Here is a 21,657-nt window from a genome sequence, read left to right on the forward strand (position 1 = left end):
GGAAAGAGCTTGTTAAGAAAAGTTTCCTTAATCAGTACATGGAGGTCCCAATTAAAGATAGGAAATCTAGTATCGCACTATTAGGGAATGAGAAAGGGCAGGTGACAGAGCTTGTGTAGGGGAACACTTTGTATCTAGTGATCATAACGCCACTAGTTTCAAGGTAGTTCTGGAAAACGATAGGTCTGGTCTTCAGGTTGAGGTTCTGAATTGTCGGAGATCTGAGGAAGCATTAGAGTTAACCATATTGGGGGTCAGGCGTCGCACATAAGCCAAACTGGATGGAAGGGCATTGGTAAATTGCACAACATTTTAGTTTCATTGTTGCCATTTCTGAAACCAGCATTTTGAATTTCAGAAACACTTAATTGAATATGAATTTCCCAGTATCTGTGATGAGATTTTGAATTTGTGTGAAATAATCTTCCTTTGAGAATGGTGAATCTTATCAGTAGTTAGCTCAGCTTCATGCTCAAGGCAGCACAAGATATGCACCCTGAAATTTCATATCTATTCTTTTGGCAATCTAGTCAAAACGAGTATACTTACTTTATGATCACATCTCACTGATATTATGTAAAAATTATAATACTATATCTTATGCAGGATGTCATTACTAATAGAAATAAATTACATTACATCTTGATCCTTATTTTTAGATTAAGCAAGATAACAGGTCAACTATCAATTCAACGTAAGAGCCAATTCATGCAGCGACTTCATAGCTATTGGACTTTAAAGCGACAGTCCAGAAATGGTGTTCCACTCCTTCGGCGATTACAGTCCCATTTGCAGTCTCAACGGAATGCAGAACAGGTATGCCTAGCCTTTATGTACATAAGCAGCAACAACATGTGGTTGTTGTCTGGTACTGACAGTTTAAAAAATAGAATAAGGACCTAATAAACTGGACAAACTATCTTGCCAGTCTTGCACCTTGAGTTGATAATGTGCTACAGTGGATTCTGGTTAATCGGGACCAGTACATTTTGGCCCAGTTAAGTAGATGCCTCAATTAGCTGAAGTTTCTTGGAAATAGTTAAAAAAATGTAAAAAAGACAGACAACTGTTTAACAGAGTAAAACTTATGTAATTAAATGAAATACAGAACAAATTAGAACACTCTCAATATTACTACAGTGCTATAAGACTGTATTAATTCCTAATAGTTATCGATGGAGGAATTCATCAGTGTACACTGCCACGTTCTTTTGATTGACTGAAATTGAACAAAATCAGCGCAGCCACCTATTGCAGATAATGGACAACTTTCGTACAATGCTTTCGAAGATTGCATCCCCCAAATCTTTATTTTCATATTAACATTCAAGATGATTGTCAATATCTTCAAATTCTTTATTGTGCCTAATTTGTTGAAATAGTGAAATCATTTCATTTTCACCCCTGGCCGTTTCTGGCATCTCCAAGCTTGAATGCTTGAAACTGCAGTGAGCAAATAATTCTGAATTGTCTTACTGCTTATTTCTCGCCAACCATCAGTGACAAAAATCACTGCTTTTTGAACACAAGCTTATGCAACTGACACTATTTAAAAATTGATTGCTTTAAGCGCAGTGTCTTAACATCTACACAAGTGCACGTGACTGACACTAGTTAGAAACTGCCGGCAACAGTCTCTTGTCCGAATTAAGTGGCATACTGTCCCAAATCAACAAAGGGAATCCTGGCTATTTTCTCAATTAGATTTTTTTCTTTAAGTGGCTGCCCTGATTAACCAATAGCCCAATTAACCAGAATCCATTATACTTGTTATTTGTAATATTATGTTAACAAACAAAAAGTTTGATGCTAATTTAGAACAAATATAGATTTCGATCATCTTCCTCTGAACCCTATTGCAAAACCGGTAACAATTCATATGGAAATGATAAACACAAGTGATTCTGCAGATTCTGGAAATTCAGGGTAACACATACAAAATGCTGAAGGAACTCAGCAGGTCAGGCAGCATTTATGGAAAGAAGTGTCCATATTTCAAATCCTTCATCTTATGGAAATACCCATGCTTAACTCTTCTCACTGCCCCTTCCCTCATTTGATGAGGATCACTACCACAACAATTAAAGTATGCTGAAAACCAACTTTGTGATATACTTATCCATTTGTTTGCTTAAACAAGAAATGAGAAAGCATTTAAAACATCTTTCTTTTTAATTTTAGAGAGAATCAGAGGAGAAAAATTGTGCACTAAAAGAGCAGCTGAAATCATGGCAGCGACTACGGCATGACTTAGAAAGAGCACGGCTCCTGGTGGAGCTAATTCGGAAAAGGGAAAAGCTAAAGCGCGAGGAGGTTAGACAACTCTTGAAATTTCATTTTAAAACCTGCCACTGGATTGTATATTTCAGCTATTGTGCTGTGTGATTAGTTTCATTTTGAATTTAAAATTATCTGCATGTTCACAGATTACACACCCAGTTTCAAAATGGGTCAACTGTCGATTTGTGGACTCCTGCTGAATCCTGTATAATGCTGCTAATGTCTGAGTACTACAAAGATGTGTTTATCAATGAAAGGCCGAATAGACTAAGCCTCTTCCTTCTAAAAGTGAAGGCTGAAAGAGATGGTTTTGAAAAGACAGGAGCAGGCAAAGTTGCGGAGCAGACCTGTACCAAAGGCTATATATGAAAGGTGCAAAATACAAAATTAATTGAGTGTGAAATTGAGGAATATTTCTTTGCCCAAAGTGGTGAACATAGGGACCAAGCTCAAGTTCAGTTTATTGTCATTCAATCATACACATGTCTACCACCAAGCAAAGCAATGTTCCTCTGGACCAAGGTGTACAAATGTATAAAGTAATCTTACCACAATAAATTAACAAATAGTAAGGCGCATATACAATACAATCTAAAAGTAAACAATATCATGCTACTGGCGCTTCATAAGTGATGCCACCTGGGTGGTGGCAGGGAGTTCAGTAATCTTATGGCCTGGAGAGGAGGAAGTTGTTTCTCATCCTAACAGTCTTTGTCCTTGCACTACACTAGCTCCTCTCTGGTAGTAGTGGTCAAAGAGATTGTTGGACAGATGGGAGCATTTGGAATAAGGTGGATGAACTTGTGGTGCGATTAGAGATTGGCTGGTGTGCCATTGTGGGCTCACTTAGTTGTGGCTGAAAGAAGTCCATAGTTGGGAGTTTATCGTCAAAGGATATACTTTGTATCAATAGTCAGGCAGAAAGACATAGGTGGTGGTGTGACTCTGTTAGTAACAGATGGAATTGCATCTTTAGAAAGAGGTGACCTAGAGTCAGCGAATGTTGAATCTTTGTGGGTGGAGTTGAGAAACTGCAAGGATTAAAAAAAAATTATGCGAATCATCTAGGCCTCCAAATATGGGGTTGAGATTGCAAAGGGAGTTGGAAAAGCCATGTAATGTCACAATTGGAATGGGGACTTCAATATGCAAGGGGATCGGGAAAATTGCATTGGTGTCCGATCACAAGAGAGGGAATTTGTTGAATGCCTATGAGATGGCTTTTTAGAGCAGCTTAAGCCTACTAGAGGAAAGGCTTTTTTAGATTTGATGTTGAATAGGAAGCTTAACGTAACGAAACCCTCAGGAGGCAATGATCATAATTTGATTGAATTCATACTGCATTTTGAGAGGAGAAGCATCGTCACATGTATTAGTATCACAATAGAATAAAGGGCATTACAGAGGCATGAGAGAGGAGCTTGCCCAGGTGGATTGGAGGAGGATACTGGTGAGGATGACAGCAGAGAGAGGTGGCTGAAGTTCTGGGAATAGCTCACAAGGCGCAGGATATATATGCCCCACAGAAGAAGTAGTTCTCAAGTGCAGGGCTACGCAACTATGGATGACAAGGGAAGTTAAGGACTGCATAAAAGCCAAGGAAAGGGCATATAAGGTAGCAAAAGGGAGTGGGAAGTTGGATGATTGGGAAGCTTTTAAAAGGCAACATAAAAAGCTATAAGAAAGGTAAAGATGAAATATGAGGGCAAATGAGCCAATATTTAAAGCAGGATACTAAAAGTCTTTTCAGTTATATAAAAAGTAAAAGGAAGGTGAGAGTTGATATTTGACCACTGGCAAATGATGCTGGTGAAGTAGTAATGGGGGACAAATAAATGGCAGATGAATTTAATGAGTACTTTGCATTGATCTTCACTGTGGAAGACACTAGCAGTGTGCCAGAGATCTGTGAATGTCAGGGAGCAGAAGTGAGTGCCATTGCTATTACAAAGGGGAAAAAGTGCTAGGCAAATTCAGAGGTTTTAAGGTGGATAATGGACCAGAAGGACTACATTCCAAACTCCTGAGAGTGGTTGCTGAAGAGCTAACAGATGCATTGGTCATGATCTTTCAAGAATCACTTTATTCTGGCATAGTCCTGGAGGACTGGAAAATTGCAAATGCCACTCCACTCTTTAAGAAGGGAAGAAGGCAAAAGGAAGGAAATTCTAGGCCAGTTAGTCTAACCTCAGCAGTTGGGAAATCTGTAAACGGAAATCTTGCCTGACCATTCTGTTAGAGTTCTTCGAAGAAGTAACAAACAGGGTGGACAAAGGAGAGGCTGTAGATGTCATTTACTTGGATTTTCAGAAGGCATTTGATAAGTTGCCACAGATGAGGTTGCTTAATAAGATAAACTTTGGTGTTACAAGAAAGATACTTCATGGATAGAGGAATGATGGACAAATGGGAAGCATCGAGTGGGAATAAAGGGGGCCTTTTCTGGCTAGCTGCCAGTGACTAATGTTGTTCCTCGGGGCCAGTATTGGGACTGCTACTTTTCATGTTGTTTGTCAGTAATTTAGCTAATGGAATTGATGGCTTTGTGGCAAAATTTGCAGATGATACGAAGATAGGTGGAGGAGTAGGTAGTACTGAGGAAGCAATGCAATTGCAGCAGGCTTAGACAAAGTGGAAGAATGTGCAAAAAAGTGGCAGATGTATGTAATACATTTTGGTAAAAGGAGCAATAGTGCAGATTATTATCTGACTGGGGAGAAAATTAGAACTTCTGAGATGCAAGACTTTGTGCAAGACTCCCAGAAGGTTAATATATAGGTTCAGTGTGATAAAGAAGGAAATGCAATGTTGGCATCTATTTCAAGTGGAATAGAATATAAAAGCAAGGAGATAACGCTGAGGCTTTATTAGACACTAGTCAGGGCGCACATGGGGTATTGTCAACAGTTTTAGGCCCATATCTCAGGAAAGATGTATTGTCATTGGAGAGGGTCCAGAGGAGGTTCATGAGGATTATTCCAGGAATGAAAGGGTTAATGTACGAGGCAGCTTTGGCAGCTTTGGGCCTGTACTCACTGAAATTTAGAAGAATGTGGGGGGATCTCATTGAAACCAACCAAATTTTGAAGGGACTAGATAAGCAGGGTGTGGAGAGGATGTTTCTGCTGGTGGGGATATCCAGAACTAGTGAGCATGATCTCAAAATTGAGGGTAACCTTTTAGAACAGAAGTAAGGAAGAATCTTTGTAGCTAGAGTACATTGAATCTGTAGAATGCGCTGTCACAGACAGCTGTGGATGCCAAGTCCGTGGGTATATTTAAAGCGAAAGTTGATAGTTTCCTGATGGTCAGTGCATCAAAGGATATGGCGAGAAGGCAGGTGTATGGGGTTGAGTGGGATTTGGGATTAGCCATGATGAGATGGGAGAGCAGACTCGCTGGGCTGAATGGCCTAATTCTGCTCCTATATCTTACTGCCTTCTGGGAGAGACCACTGACAAGGAAAATTACCACAAGCAATAGTTGTAAAAAAAAAATAATGGAAGGCGAACTGAGCTAAATGAGTAAGAAATGAATCGTGTTATGTACTGTTAGAATTAGATGGTAGTGAAGGAAGGCTCAACAATTGTATAAGAATCACTGTAAATTATATTTTGTAGTGGATCTCATTTGTATCAGATAATTTGCTGAAATGACTGGTTGGCAGAGGATCCTGTGTGGAAATGCATCTTTCAATCCAGCATTATTGTTTGATCATCGTTGTCATCTAGCATTTTCTACTCGCTGCTCTTCTATGTTGCTCTGTCTGCAATTTTCATGGTAAATTTTGAATTATATTGCTTTGTTGTGATATCCAAGGAAGAAACAGTGAATTCTTCAGAATTTCTACTGTGTCCAAGGGGAGTGTCATCTAATGGTGGTATTTGGTATCGTTAATTAACACTTGCTTTAAATTGTTGACTAATGAACAACATTTGGAAGTGAGATTGACACAGGTAACCAAAGAGTGAACATGTTTATATTTCTCTTTGCTGTGTAGATGTGAAGTATTTTCCTTAAATAAAGTTAACTCATTTTGGCGAACTTTGAGGTGCATGCTGCACATGTTCCCGGATCCTGGTTGCTCTTTTTTGCTTTTTTGAGCGGTTTGATTGGGGCGATCGATTTGGACTGGAGGGCTTTGGCAAAGAATTGCCTTGTGACCTGCCATTAGCAAGCAGCGCAGTGGTGAACTGAACTAAAGTGAATATTACTGGTTTGATTTTTGATACTCCACGTGCTGTTCGCTTGCTTTATGCCATTTGCACAATCTGTTCTTTTTGCAATGGGTGTTTGTTGTTGTTTGAATGAGGTGCATATGGTGTTTCTGTGTTTCGTGGCTGCCTGTGGGAGAGTGAATCTCAGTTGCGTTCTCTATACGTACTTTGATAATAAATGTACTTTAAAACTTTAATCACCAGTTCTTCAGTGGACATTAAGTACTTGCATAGATAGTCAGTTTAAGACCTGTGTTAGGCATTCTCCCAGTCCTATCATCATATCATTGAATGTAGCTAATGTGGCATGCTCTGAATTTAAAATCTGAAGATATATCTGTTGTATGCCAGTTTACCTGCTGGTGTTCCATTCAGACAACTGCCTGTCTGTTACCTTATCAGTCCTGTACCTACATGAATGTATGTACCAAGTTGTATGTAGGCATTGATGAAAGAGCATTTTGTTCTCAATCGTGAAATGGGGTGTATGCATTAGGTAGGAGTGTGGAATAATTTATTAAGGAAAACTTTCAAAACATGTATGGATAGTTAAGCAAACAAAATTGTTTCAAGAGTATGAAGATAAACACCAGAAAACTCTAAAATGTTGTCATGGGACACTGAATTGAAAAATATACATTTATATATTGAACATTAGTCTGTACTTATACTAAAATTGTTTAAGTTATTTTACAAAGATGCAAGAATAAACTAATTTGGAAGAAGGTGGGCATTCATTATATGGTTGAAAATCGAGACCCCACTAATGCTGGAAGTTTGACATTAAAACACAAAATGCTGGAAATACTCAGCAGGACGGGCAGTGTCTTTGAAGAGAAACAGAGAAGATGTTCTGATTAGAGGTCATGGGCCTGAAACATTAACTCTGTTTCTCTCTGCATAGATGCTGCCAGATGGTCTGATATCACTAGCATTTGCTCTTTCTTCTTGTTTGACATCTATATCAAGGATTTAGATAAAAATGTACGAAGCATGGTAGTAAGTTGGCAGATGACACCAAAATATATGGTATAGTGAATGGAAAATGAAGAAGGTTATCAAAAAATTATAGGGGGATCTTGATCAGCTGAGTATGGGAAATAGAGTTTAATTAGAATTAGTTCAACGTGATTCATTATGGAAGATCAAATCCAGGTGGAAATTTCACTGTGAACAGCAAGACTGGGGAATGTTGTAGTCCAGAGGGACCTTGAAGTAAAAGTACATAGTTTCCTGAAAGTGGAATCACAGGTGGACAGAGTGATGGATAAGGGCGTAGATTATAAAAGTTGGGAGGTCATGATGCAGTTGCACAGGATATTAAGGAGGCTGTATTAGGTGTATTGTATTCAGCTTTGGTTACCCTGCAATGGAAAAAAAATGTTATTAAACGGGAAAAATGTACAGAAAATATGCAATAATATGGCCAGGACTTGAAGGACTAAGTTATAGGGAGAGTTTGACAGGCTAGGACTTTATTACTTGGAGCATAGGAGACTGAGAGATGATCTTACCAAAGCGTATAAACTTATTAGGGACATAGATAGGGTGAATGCACTTAGTCTTTTTGTCAGGGTGAGGGAGCCAAGAACCTTTAAGGTGAGAGTGGGAAAATTAGGAATTGAAGGGACAACTTTATTACACAAAGGATGATGTGTACGTGGAGTAAGCTGCTAGAAAAAAGAGCTTGAGGCATGTACAACAGTAGCTTTTAAAAGACAGTTGGACAAGTACATGTACTGGAATTGTGAAGAAGGTTATGGGATAACACAGGTAAATGGGACTAGCTTAGATGGGCCACCTTGGTCAGTATGGATCCGTTGGGCTGAAAAGCCTGTTTGCATGTGTATAACTCAATGACTCAATGTTAGCTTCAATTTTGAGCGAGATGTAAGATTGCAATTTGAAACCTTTGATTAGGATGTTGAAAATAGCGTACTACTACTACTACAGGATAAAAGGTATTGCATGCTTTTAAAGGTAGTAAGTGTACATTTGAATTAAAAGATTCACCCATTTAATTCATGGACATTCCATTTCTGATTGATATCTATCTTGTTTGGTTGTAACCCAGCTCAAGATACAGCAATTTGCTATGGAACTACAGCTAACTCCCTTCCTTATCCTCCTTCGTAAGACGCTAGAACAGCTCCAGGAGAAAGACACAGGAAATATTTTTGGTGAGCCTGTGCCTTTAAAAGAGGTATGTTGCTTGAAGACTAGTTACTATTTGGTGATATTGGTTTGAGCGAATTCTGAACTTCTGAATGTTAAAAGATTTTATCTGAAATTTAAGATCGATTTTTCATTATAAATTACGATCAGGTTCCAGATTATTTGGATCACATTAAAAAGCCAATGGACTTTCAAACAATGAAAAAACAACTTGAAGGCTATCAATATCGGACGTTTGACCAATTTGAGGAAGATTTTAATTTGATTGTGAACAACTGCTTGCAGTACAATGCGAAGGATACAATATTTTATCGTGCAGCAATCAGGCTAAGAGACCAAGGAGGTGCAGTACTGAAATATGCTCGTAAGCAAGCAGAGAAAATTAGTTTTGATTATGAAACAGGGATGCATGTACCGGAGCCAGTGCCACCAGAAGACACTGGTCAACTATTCTGGGAAGAAGGTGGGTGCAGTTTATTAATTATACCAATGAATGTATATTAGTTAAAAATTTCTTGGGGAAAGTTCAGCTTTGGTAACTTCTGAGTTTTAAATTTGTTATTTACAAAATTGTCTGATCATTTTATTTTTTGTTTCATTTTGTTTTAAATTCTCAGGTCATTTCTTCACTTCTTAGCAGTTAGAAGATTGTGCTTGTATGCGAAAGCCAAGAAAACAAATTCAGTATTATAAATTAATTTTATCCTTTTTCTTTCCATCCTCCCACACATTTTGATGGTGCTGATTTGTGATGATATACATTACTATGGGAAGCTGAAGTGAACTAGACATAGCTTTCACTTGTGGAGGTTAAATTATAGAGACTCATTTTGTCCTTATCCAATTTTGATGTACAAACATTTTTTTCCTCCCTTGTGCAAGGGACATGATGAAGCCCTGATGATGGGTCTTGGCCTGAAACCTCAACTCTTTATTCCTCTCCACAGATGCTGCCTGATCTGCTGAGTTCCTCCAACATTTTGTGTGTGTATTACAAGGCATGTCAAAGCCTTTCTGCCATTATCACAACTGAGCTCGTGCCTTATAGTTCAAACCCACACTGAGACCAGCTCATTCAGCGCACACCAGAGACCAAATCCAGGGCATTCCCCATATCCATATATTCATTAAATTTCGGGATTAATTATTGAAGAGAATATTTCTTGATAGTTGCTTGACTCAGTTTACAACATCATTAAATGAAATAATAAAAAATATTAAAAGAACCAAATAGTTTTACAAAATTGCATGATTGAATATTGAATTTTAATGTAATCTTTTAGATATTAGGATTTTTGAGACACATACCAATCTCCAAACCCCTCACTACATATATTCAATTAAAATAACTTTTGATATGGTCGCAGTGTTACAGATGTGTATGTGAATCAAATTCTAGTCTATGATACTGACTTCAACCTTGACACTGAAGGAATGTGGTAATTAATATAACTATTCTAGACCAGAATCGGGAAGCTCAGCGAAGGTCTATAATTTCCTACTGGAAGAGACTTGTGAATTATGCAAAATCAAGTTTAAATTTCCAGACTGATGTTGCTGTGCCCTAGTTAGGCCTGCATTTGGGGAAGCCATCTTAAAAGCCGTAGAATTGCACCTCAGCAGGAATTGTTGCTTTCCATGGATAAAACTTGCTAAAAGTAATGGGAATTGATTAAGACAACAAATAAGTAAATTTTTCTGATAAATTTTGTGCAATTAGCCTTGTTCTTTAAAGAGGCATTATTGATGTGATACTTATTAGCATAATCTTCATTTGAATCTCTGTAATCTCTAATTCCCTGGACACTAAAATTACTCTGAAGATTTTAAATAGTGATATCTATTTCTTATTCTTAGTATCTGCATAGTATACAAATGAAAATCATATTAATGATATGGTGGTCTGGTAGTGGAGCGGTTAGTGTATCGATTTACAATGTCAGCGATCACTGATTCCAGTTCAGTTCCTGCTGCTGCCTGTAAGGAGTTTGTATTTTCTGCTTGTGAGTGCATGGGTTTCCTCCAGGCTGTGGTTTCCTTCCACATTCAACAGACACACGGTTAGAGTTAGTGAGTTTTGGGCATGCTTTTTTGCCACTGGAAAAGTGGCGATATATCATGCCCACATGATAGGCCCCAGAACACATGAAAGTGGATGAACTAATGTTTGTATGACAGTTAAAAAGGTCAGGTGTTGGGACTGCAGGTGAGGGTCAGGCCATTTCAGTTCACTGCTCCACTCTGCATTAAACTAAGGGTCTGTAGATAGACTCTTCTGTGGACTTCAGAATGCTATTTGCTTGCATGTAATTTGTTTGCATAATTTGTTATTTTTTTCCTCTGCACATTGGGCGTTTGACAGTCTCTTTTTATGGATTTTTGTGTTTCTTTGTTTCGTGGCTGCCTGTCAGGAGACAAATCTCAAGGTTGTATAATTTATATATAATTTGATAATAAATGTACTTTGAACTTTGACACTTGCAGGCTGCCCAGCACAATCCTTATTGATTTCATTTGATGCAAACTACACATTTCACTGTATGTTTTGATGTTTGAATGTACATGTGACAAATAAAGCTGATTTGTCTTTCTTTCTAAAAATGCATTGTCAAAGACCTTGTGTTCCTGCTTTATTAATCTTAACAGCTCAGCTTGAAGAATTTTCTTAATGTGGCTGAATCACATCTTTACAGTACTATCCCTCATAGTTAATGTTTTTTTTTTCCCCAATTTTTTTCTGTCTTTCTGATTTTCTCCTGCACAAATAATTTCTCTGTTTTGATCACTGTGTCGTAACAGAAGTAGATCGGCTGTTGGTCACTGAGAACAGATCACATATGCCATTGGAAGAACAATTGAAGGTACTTCTCAATAAACTGGACACCATGGGCTCCATTAAACAGAGCAATGGAAGGTCACGTCGGGCTAAGCTCTTGAGAAAAGAGGTTGCTATGATTCGACGGAAACTTGGTCAGCATAGAGAGCAAAACGCAGGATCAGAGCGGCATGGTGTACCAGGTCGAGGGTCTACAGCCGGACTGAACCCTTCAGGAAAAGATGGGCAGACGGACAGTGCTGCTGAGGAAAGCAGTAGCCACGAGACTGGAAAAGGTATGGATGAAAAGAGCCTTTAATTGTCCACTTTATTCACCTGAATCTTCAGAGAAATTAAAAAAACTAGTTGGCTCAGGCTTCAAAAATGGTTCTGTGAATACATTTGCTGTAGTTTGGCATGGAGACTGCTTAGATTTTGAGAAGGCCAGTCTGTTGGGATTGAGTCTTGGAATTTGCAGATAATACCTGTAATACAGTATGTGACTCTAAAGGTTGCTTGTTTTTAATACACTAGCATTCATCTCGTAAGTTAATGCCTGTTCCAGGTTTATACTTTGTAGTCTTTTTAAAAGCAAATGGCTTCTCCAGGTTTTTCGCCTAATTTCAGATATTACATTTGATAGATATTGGCATATTTAACAACACATGCTAAAATGCTCATTCTCACAGCTTTTCTTGATTCATAATTTTCTAGCTTAGCTTTGAGGGAGTAGATATATCACTATATAAATAGAATGGAAGGACACGCTTAGCTCTGCTGTTGATAAAGCAGACAACTTGCATTTGTGAATTGAAATTATACTCAACTTACATATACCTTGTACTATTTAACAGTTATAAGATTTTAAAGTTTGGCAAGGGGATATGTTCTTGCAAAAGTCTGGGACGTTATTTACAAATTGATTTTCAGGTTCATAACCAAATGTATGGCAGTGTTTGAGAGGGATTTTGAGAATTTATCTCTAAATTTGTATTAAAGGTAGGTTTTGATGATGTGGTTCATTGTTTAATCCAGGTTGCCACATTCATAGGCAGAGGAGGGTTTGATTTTGCATCTTCCTCATTGTGACTTCAAGTTTATTGTTATTTAACCGTATAGATGAAAACCGCCAAACGAAACAACATTCCTCCAGACCATGGTGTACAGCACAGTAAATATAACTCACAACACATAAAGTAATATTACCACAAATGAATGAATAAACAATAAAATATATTCCAGAAGATTGACATTTATCATTAAGTGCATTTACAGCACAAGTTTAAAAAGTAAACAGTATAGCTCTACTGGCTCATTAGTGTTGAGTCTTGGGTAGTGACAGGAATTTGGTAGTCTCACTGACTGGGGAAGGAAGCTGTTCTTGCCCTTCATTATCCATGTCACACTTAGATACTGTTGACAACTGTCCATGTCCTTCAAGGAAAGCGAAACACTGGAAGCTTTCCTTACCTTTGTTCTTGAATGAGTTCCTTGTTTTGATGCAGGCTTTAATCCATTTGCTGTTGAAGTTGACTGTTGAAATACAGCTGAGTTCAGTTGCATATCACTGAGTCTTGTAAGATGATTCTCTGCTTAAAGTGAATCCTACAACTCAGCTGCAGACTGCTGGTAGTGCTTGTGAAATGATGTTACCACTTGTTTGCTCTTGGCACCAAACTTCTGTAGGTCACTGACCTGTGAAGGCACTCCACAGTATGTTGTGGCAAACTTTCTTTCCACAGGAGATCACTTTGAATATTATTGCGGGCATTGCAGTCTTTTATTCCACTGGGCAGCTGGCAGTAAATTTGAATGATGTTTTTTCTGATAATTTTCTAGAATTCTTTTCTCTTTGCAACTCCATATTAAATCAAAATCTTACTGGTTTTGGATGACATCACTAGACTTTCGTAGAAACTTTTGCCATTAAATGCTGTTGTGAAACAGGAATGTTGGCTCAGTACTATCAAACAAGGAAAAAGTTCAAATTTATTGTCATTCAAACATACACATGTATATAACTACATGAAACAAAGTTCCTCTGGAACTAAGGTGCACAACACAGTACATATATCACATACAGCATATGGAATAATATTAACAGATACTTAAAATCTGTAGTTGACATTAAGGGCATATACAACATAGCGTTAAATATGCAACAGTATAATTCTAATGGTGCTGCCATAAATAATATATATTGGGTAGTATCAAGGTGTTCAGAGATCTCCCACCCTAGGGGAAGAAGCTGTTACCCAGCCTAACAGTCCTTGTTCTTATACTGTAGTGCCTTCTGCCTGATGGTAGGAGGTCAAAGAGGTTGTGGGATAGATGGGAGGAATGCTTGACTATGCTAAGGACTCTGCAAGCAATGATCCTCTCAGCAGTCCTCACAACCTGTTGCAAGGTCCTGTTTGTTGTGTAATTTTCTTTTCAAAAGAATAATAATTTTGGAAGCTTTTACAAATTACTAAGTCAATTAAAGTTGACTGTACGATTTGAAATTTCATCTCAAAGATCACAAATCTTTGGCTTTAACTTGATTGCCTTCAACTGCTTTGCCTTAATCTTTCCTCTGCAGGTCTTGGCACTACTTCCTCGTCAGCCTCAGCGGCGGAAGTTGGTAGACGGACAAAGTTCCTTTTCACTGCAAAATCCAAAAATAAATGTGTAGGTTTGCCTAAACGGCCAGGGCGACCACCAAAACATCGTGAATTTCAGGTCCCGCCAAATCAGAACAGCAGTCCTCAGAATCCAACAGCAGCAACTCAAACTTTGACGAGGTCCAACCAGCCAAGGAAGCGAGGCCGTAGTCCAAGCACCACCTCTGAAAGCGATAGTGATAAATCAGCTGGTGGCAACGCACACATAGGTAAAGAAGGTCCTTGTTTCAAATGCTTCAAGCAAATGTTTGTTTCAGTGCTAATTGTATGAATGCCTGAAGGTAATCTTGATTAAATGGTTTTGTCTTAATGGTTAGTCTGCATTCATAGCAGAGAGGTAGAACATTTTAAAATTTATTTTCTGTTTCATTTCCTTCTGGGGGACCTATTGTTGAATCAGCATCTTCATGGGCAGTATTTGAACCAGTTTTCAATTTCCTTTGTGATGGATCTATGAGAGGCTCGCACCATGTAGTGTCTTACCACTGTGGTTGAAGCTGTGTAGCCATGTGAGCCATGTAGTTCCCATCTAAAGTGTTCTTTTGTTTGTTTCAGCCTAGCTTCTTGTGAAGCTGAACAAGATGACTATAATTTGGTGTAAATTGGTAACCCATTGTTACTGCCTGGATTATTTTACAAATGGAAACTGAAACCCGGACACCTCATTCTTCAGCTAATAATAATAATACTTATACTGAACCAAGCAGACTCCACCCATTCTTGAAGTACATAAAGTTGACATTAAATGCAGAAGGCAGAAAACAGATGTGTTCTCTGATACCTAAAAGGAGAATACACAGAAGAAATCCTCAATGCTTAGCTTCTCATGTACTGTGAAATCTTTGTTTTTTTTCCTTCAGCTCTCTTTACTTTTTTAACTCAAAAGTGCTTATTTGATATTCTTAATATGGGAAGCACGTTATGGAATGTTATTTCCCAAAAACTACCTCATTTACTTACCAACACGGGTATGGGTATTGTAGAACCATGTGAGCAACTAGGAGGAAAAAATCCACCAATAATGAATCCTGATGAAGGATCTTGGTTGAAATGTTGACTCTTTATTTATTTTTATAGATGCTACCAGACCTGCTGCATTCCTCCTGCATCTTGTGTGTTACAGCAAAAATAAGTTGTGTGTTGAATATGATGGTAAATCTTTTCATTCTGCTTTGTTTTTCAGGGTTGCCAACAAATGGGTTTGATGGGGGGAGCCAACCTGTGAATGAAAGTTTCCGAGTGTATCGGAATGAACGAAGTCTACCACGCAGCAGTTCAGACACAGAGTCCAGTTCCAGCACAAGTAGCAGTGCAGCTTCAGATCGCACCAGGTAATGGTTCGTTTCTACATTCAGTGCTGAGGTATTGGGTAATTGTGCAATTCCGCAACTTGACCTGCCATTACACAGGGATTGAATCCAGTTCAAGAATGCAAGCATTTTCCCTCAACTCAATTGCAGACATAATACACAAATAGCATGAGCTCAATATAATGGTCATAAGTGTACTACAGAAAAATACATGAAATTCTCGTTCAAAGCAATAGACCAAAACATTATGAACTTTGCCAGGAACAGAACTGTCAACAAGGTGCTTCCTCCAGTCAGCATGTCCCGGACTTCTGCGTTTGCATGTTGCAATACAGAAATAAAGGATGTGCTGTTGGTCAGGTGTCTATTTGCTTGTCTCACACTCCATTGATGGAGTTCCTGAGCCCCAGGGCCAGGCTGTGAGGTCAGACACAGCCTGTGAGATTTGAGAGGGGGAGGGGGAGATCCAAAATGATAGGACAAGACCCTCCCCCTCCCAAATCTCTTACTATCTCTCCTTTCAGTTAGTCCTGACGAAGGGTCTCAGCCCGAAACGTCGACTGTACTTCTTCCTATAGGTGCTGCCTGACCTGCTGCGTTCCACCAGAATTTTGTGTGTGCTGCTTAAGCTAATCACTGAGTTATAGTGGTTTTTCCTTCCGGATTGCAAACGTTGTATGGCTGGATTAATATGGGAAGGGCAAGTTAGTTTAAATTTACTCTTTGTATCAGCATATTACAGCAGATTTTATGAGAACAGCACTTTGTGCTATCTCAGTGTAAGCTTCTAGAAGTAATGTGTAAAAGTGAATGACATCCAACCATCCTTGTATTTTCATATTTTCTTACAATGTGTGAGGAACATTTGGTGGTTCTGGGCCTGTACTCACTGGAGTTTAGACGAATGAAGGGAGATCTCATTGAAACCTATTGAATGGTGAAAGGCCTAGATGTGGAAAGGCTGTTCTAAGACCAGAGGGCACAGCCTCAGAACAGAGGGACATCTATTTACAACAGAGGTCAAGAGGAATTTCTTTCACCAGAGAGTGGTGAATCTGTGGATTTCATTGCTACAGATGGCTACAAAGGCCAAGTCATTGTATATATTTAAAGCAGAGGTTGCTAGGTTCTTGATTAGTAAGGACATCAGTGATGACAGGCAGAAGGCAGGAGAATGGGTTTCAAAGGGATAGTAAATCAGCGGTGATGGAATGGCAGAGCAATCACTGAGTGGGCTGAAAGTCCTCATTCTGCTCCTCTGTCTTAAGGTCTATGGACAGAGACAATTCAGCCCACCAAGTCCATGGTGGTTCGTAATTTCTCCATCAATCTCATTTCCTGATACATATCTCTGTAACCCTATTCTCTCTCCTTTGCCATCAACTACTCGCTGATCCTCCCACCAGTCATCTGCACCAATTAACCTATCAACCATTGTGTCTTTGAGATATGAGAGAAGCGTCTGAGGAAACCCATATGTATGCTGAAAGAACGTGCAGATTACACTTGACGTCACCTAGGGTCAGGACTGAACCTGAACCACCAAAGTAGTGTCCAACCGTGCTGCCTAGAGAGAGACAAGTAGTGAATTAATGAAAGTTAGGATTTCTCAAACACTTTTAAATAGGACTTCCAGACTGTGTAACAGCTTCTTCTCTCAGGCTGTGAGACTAATGAATACCCTGCTTCCACCAAGGTCTCATCACTAGGTCAGGAAGCTGTTTACTGTATACCATACTCTTTACTGTTTACCTGTGCTGTATGCATTTTGAATTGTATTTTATGAACTTATGGTAATATTTTGGTTTATGTGCTGTGTGTGTTACATATTTTGCAGGTGCACCATGGTCTGGAGGAATGTTGTTTCATTTGGTTGTATATGTACAGTCAGATGACAGTAACTTGAACTTGACAGAAGTGTATCCTAAAATTTATCACTTTTCTTATACCAGCACAACCCCTTCAAAACAGGGTCGAGGGAAGCCTTCATTTTCCCGAGTGAATTTCCATGAGGATAGCAGTGAAGACACATCCTGTACAGAGAATGAATCTTATCCAATCGGATCGGGCAGGCATGCACATGGTGGTGAGTCCATTTATGGAGGGGGTAAAAAAGATTTACCATTTATCACTTAAGTTCTAAAACGTTTTCTTTCTGTCAAGTCATAAACACAAACGGTGCTGACGAGCAAGGAAGATTAAAGTATTTTCTGAATGAGGTAGGTGAAGAGGTAATCAAGTAAAAGTGATATGTTCTAGCAAGTCTGACATCCACAGTAGCATTTTTAGTAGCAGAGTATATGAAAAAAGGCATGGATGTGCACATATAGTGTGTATACTGACTGTGTAATATATTGTGTGGTGTATTAAATGTGCTGCATGGTTTCTTATAATATATAACAACATGTTGTAAGAAAAGCAATCTTCCATATGCATCAAAAATGTAATTGCATATCTGAAACAATGTAAGATCTAAAATTTTACTTTAAGGCCAATATAAAACTTTGGGACAACAGAAATCAGTAGATTGCTTGAAGAATCAATCACTGGAAGAGGTAGATCGGCTTTCTGATTACAGATCCACCTAGTATTTGCAGCCATAAGAGGAATACATTTTTCCTCTTTGGAGCAGATGATATACCTGATTTCTGTTTTTAACATTTTTATGTTCTTATTGCAACTTCCAGCAATTGTTTTTTTTTAATATACCTGTATGTGGTTAACATTTGGTTGAATTACTCTAGCCAGTTCAGATTATTGGATATTTGCTTTTCGGCATGATCTGCACCCATTTCTTTCCTCCCTTCATAATGCAAAAAGTATCAGACCATTTATTGCTAAGGTCAACCTTATTAGTATCATATCAGTTGGTGGAAAAAGGTAAAATTTAATTGTGGTTGAAGCTTAGGATGTACCTGCATTCTCTTCGGTTTTTAGCCTTGCTTCTCACACTGTGAAAATATTTCAAATTCCAAATGCAAAGATCCTTCTTTTACACATGTTACGTGGACTTTCATTGTGGGTCCAATTTGATATTACTTGAGAAGAAGTTCAAACATCAGTCCAGCTGCTAGTTTTATTTTAGAAATGGTCCAAGAAGATTTTTATTCAAGATATTGATAGCTCATGATTTTTATTTTCAGCTATTATTCCCTAGTGCCTTCTGTCTAGTGTGCTCCACCAGTGGCTTTAATCATGTTAACTTTATTTTATGTAGACACGAAGACGTGCACAATTTTGAATGTAGCAAGCCAATTTATATTCACTCAGGTTCAAAATGAATGATTAACAAATTTTAAATGAATTTTGATGCAGTCGGGATTTCTGCTTCTTGATACAACTGCACAAAGAATTACGTTTTAAAATTCTTCACTGTTAAATCTTCCTTTTAAACAGTGCGCAAAGGATTGAGCAGGTCAGCTGGCTGGATATCAGATGATGAGGATAGTCCTTTGGAGTCACTGGATTTGGTCTGGGCAAAGTGCAGGGGATACCCATCCTATCCAGCTCTGGTACGTCCTTTGGGAATGAATGGGATAACAAAACGTTTGCTTCGGAGCTACTGTTTGATACTTGTATGTCATGTAAAGCTTTTGATTACTGATGCTTAAGCTATAAATGTAATTTTATATAAATGGTAAGACATATGTATTTTACTTTTTTTTCTTAATGAGTAAAGCCCATTTTTAATATTTCAAGCTCATCAGTGAACCAAAATATTTACCGCTGCCTATAAATAAATTCAGATACAACAAATATTTAATACTATTTTAAAATGCATTCCATTTTCTTTAATTCTTTTAATGCAGATTAAATATAAATGTATATAGATGTGTTCTGCATACTGCTATAATATTGCTGCAAAGTTGTTGAATAATATTTTCATATTTATGTGTAAATGAAACAATGAAGCCTGAAGTAAAAACAGTAAGTGCTGGGGCACTCCGCAGTTCAGGAACATCTGTGGAAAGAGAAACATAGAGTTAATATATCAGGTCTGATAAATGGTGTTATATCTGAAATATTAACTGTATTTCTCTTTACATAGATACTGCCTAACTGCCGAGTGTTTCCAGCATTTTTGTTTATATTCTGTATGGTAACCATATGTGCTGTGTGGTGTTGGTAATGTGTTTTGCACTTTGATCCCAGAGGAACGCAGTTTCGTTTGGCTATACTCATGTATGGTTGAATGATAATTAAATTTAAACCTGAGCTTGTATGTTTATTGTAACTTACTGTAAAATGTACTGTTGAGGGATAATATTTGTAACATTTGGATTTGTATGTGTAAACACTACATAGTTAATAATTTTGGATTAAACTGATGCCATTATTATTCAGATTAGAGAAATCTAATTTACAGATCTGTGGTAACTTCTGACAATGCTGAAGTAGCCACAGATTTGGGGGCAAAGTGCAATATATCTAGACCTGAACCAAACAGTTGATTATCCAGCAAATAAAGTTAATTTACTCAGGGACCACAATCTGTTTAAAAGGCAAAGTAAACAGAACTTATGAAAAGCATGGTAGTTTTGCCAGAAAGTATATTCAGTGATGGATATTTACACACCAATTATGTGCTTCAAATCAATCTCAGTCAGTTACTTGAATGTGACATAATTGACCATTAGTTTATCCAATTACTTTCAATGCCTGGGAATAGAGTATCATTTAGAATAGCATGGAAAATTAAGCTTTCCAAATTTTCTGCACAGTGCAAAAAAAATGTCATTTTAGAATACTGTATGTTTCATTTGAAAAATCAGTTTTAGCTAAAAACTCCAAGGAAAATAGCATAGCTAGGCCATATAGTTTAGCCACCAGTTTTTGCCTCATTAGCTTTGCATTGCGTCTTGGCCCTTAAATGTTTCACTGCTGTGAATGAAATCTTTTAAAAGATAATCAGGGTGGCTACATAAGAATAATGCTGGATTGCCCTTTTCAGAAATTAACCTCAAATATCCATGTCAAATAATGTGAAACTTTAGACAAAGCATGCTTGTGAATGTCTCTCGTCATATCTTTTCTACAGCTGATGTATGATTGGAAGCATATACAGATGATAAAAATTACCCATTTATTAATTGATTGATTGACTGAAGTCTAATAATCTTGGAAACATTAATAGTTCCTTAACCTTAAATAATTGATATCATGTATAGTACTCATTGGCCACTTTATTAGCTACCTCCTGTACCTAATAAAGTGAGTGTACTTCTGTGTGTTTATGGTCCTCTGCTGCTATAGCCCATCCACTTCATGGTTCAACACACTGCGCATTCAGAGATGTTCGTCTGTGTGCCATTGTTGTAATGCATGGTTATTTGAGTTACTGTCACCTTCCTGTCAGCTTGAGCCAGTCTGGCCATCCTCCTCTGACCTCTCTTATTAACAAGGCATTTTTGCCCACAGAACTACCACTCACTAAATTTTTTTTGGTTTTCCAAACCATTCTCTAAACTCTAGAGACTGTTGTGCATGAAAATCCCAAGAGATCATCAGTTCCTGAGATACTCAAACCACCCCTTCTGGCACCAACAATCATTCCACACTTAAAGTCACTTAGATCACATTTCTTCCCCATTCTGATGTTTGGTCTGAAAAACTACTGAACATCTTGACCACATCAGCATGTTTTTATGCATTAAGTTGCTGCCATATGATCGGCTGATTTGATATTTGCATTAACAAGCAGGTGTATAGGTGTAATTAATAAAGTAACCACTGAGTGTATATTAGAAAATAAAACATTTATTTGTCACCATTGAACTTACTGCAATGGGATTATAAAAAATGGATATTTAAAATTCGCACTGGTTGGTAGCTGAGGAGAACAGTGTGATATGTAACTATCGTGCAAAGACTCCAAAGAATTTTTTTTAACAATATCTCATTGTGTCTCTATTTTTTCTTCTACAGATAATTGATCCAAAGATGCCTCGGGAAGGACTATACCATCACGGTGTTCCTATTCCTGTTCCACCACTGGATGTGCTCAAGCTTGGAGAACAAATGACAGTGGAAGCACGGGAACACCTCTACCTTGTACTTTTCTTTGACAACAAGAGAACATGGTAAGTTGGGAACATTCTTCTTTCTCGTTTATACAATGTGAATGTACGGTGGTTAATCAGAATTGAACCATTTCAGCTTGAAATACTGTAGAATCACTATGGGTACACATGGCCCTT

The 21,657-nt window shown here is 38.0% G+C and overlaps 1 protein-coding gene across 2 annotated transcripts in view; it reads left to right on the top strand.

Annotated features, from left to right (window-relative positions):
- Nucleotides 1–21,657, top strand: part of brpf1 (bromodomain and PHD finger containing, 1) — a 51,887-nt gene that overhangs the window by 18,849 nt on the left and 11,381 nt on the right. The window contains exons 3-12 of one of the 2 annotated variants that reach the window (XM_072280880.1): nucleotides 660–816; nucleotides 2,182–2,313; nucleotides 8,572–8,700; nucleotides 8,823–9,135; nucleotides 11,472–11,783; nucleotides 14,069–14,359; nucleotides 15,334–15,481; nucleotides 17,413–17,546; nucleotides 18,857–18,972; nucleotides 21,386–21,540. In XM_072280880.1, the coding sequence (XP_072136981.1) occupies nucleotides 660–816; nucleotides 2,182–2,313; nucleotides 8,572–8,700; nucleotides 8,823–9,135; nucleotides 11,472–11,783; nucleotides 14,069–14,359; nucleotides 15,334–15,481; nucleotides 17,413–17,546; nucleotides 18,857–18,972; nucleotides 21,386–21,540 (1,887 nt within the window). Of the gene's footprint in view, nucleotides 1–659; nucleotides 817–2,181; nucleotides 2,314–8,571; nucleotides 8,701–8,822; nucleotides 9,136–11,471; nucleotides 11,784–14,068; nucleotides 14,360–15,333; nucleotides 15,482–17,412; nucleotides 17,547–17,623; nucleotides 17,680–18,856; nucleotides 18,973–21,385; nucleotides 21,541–21,657 lie in introns of those variants that run through there. The other variant, XM_072280881.1, reaches the window with a different exon arrangement.

The sequence above is a fragment of the Mobula birostris genome, chromosome 16 (genome assembly GCF_030028105.1).
Source record: "Mobula birostris isolate sMobBir1 chromosome 16, sMobBir1.hap1, whole genome shotgun sequence".
Lineage (NCBI taxonomy): Eukaryota > Metazoa > Chordata > Chondrichthyes > Myliobatiformes > Myliobatidae > Mobula > Mobula birostris.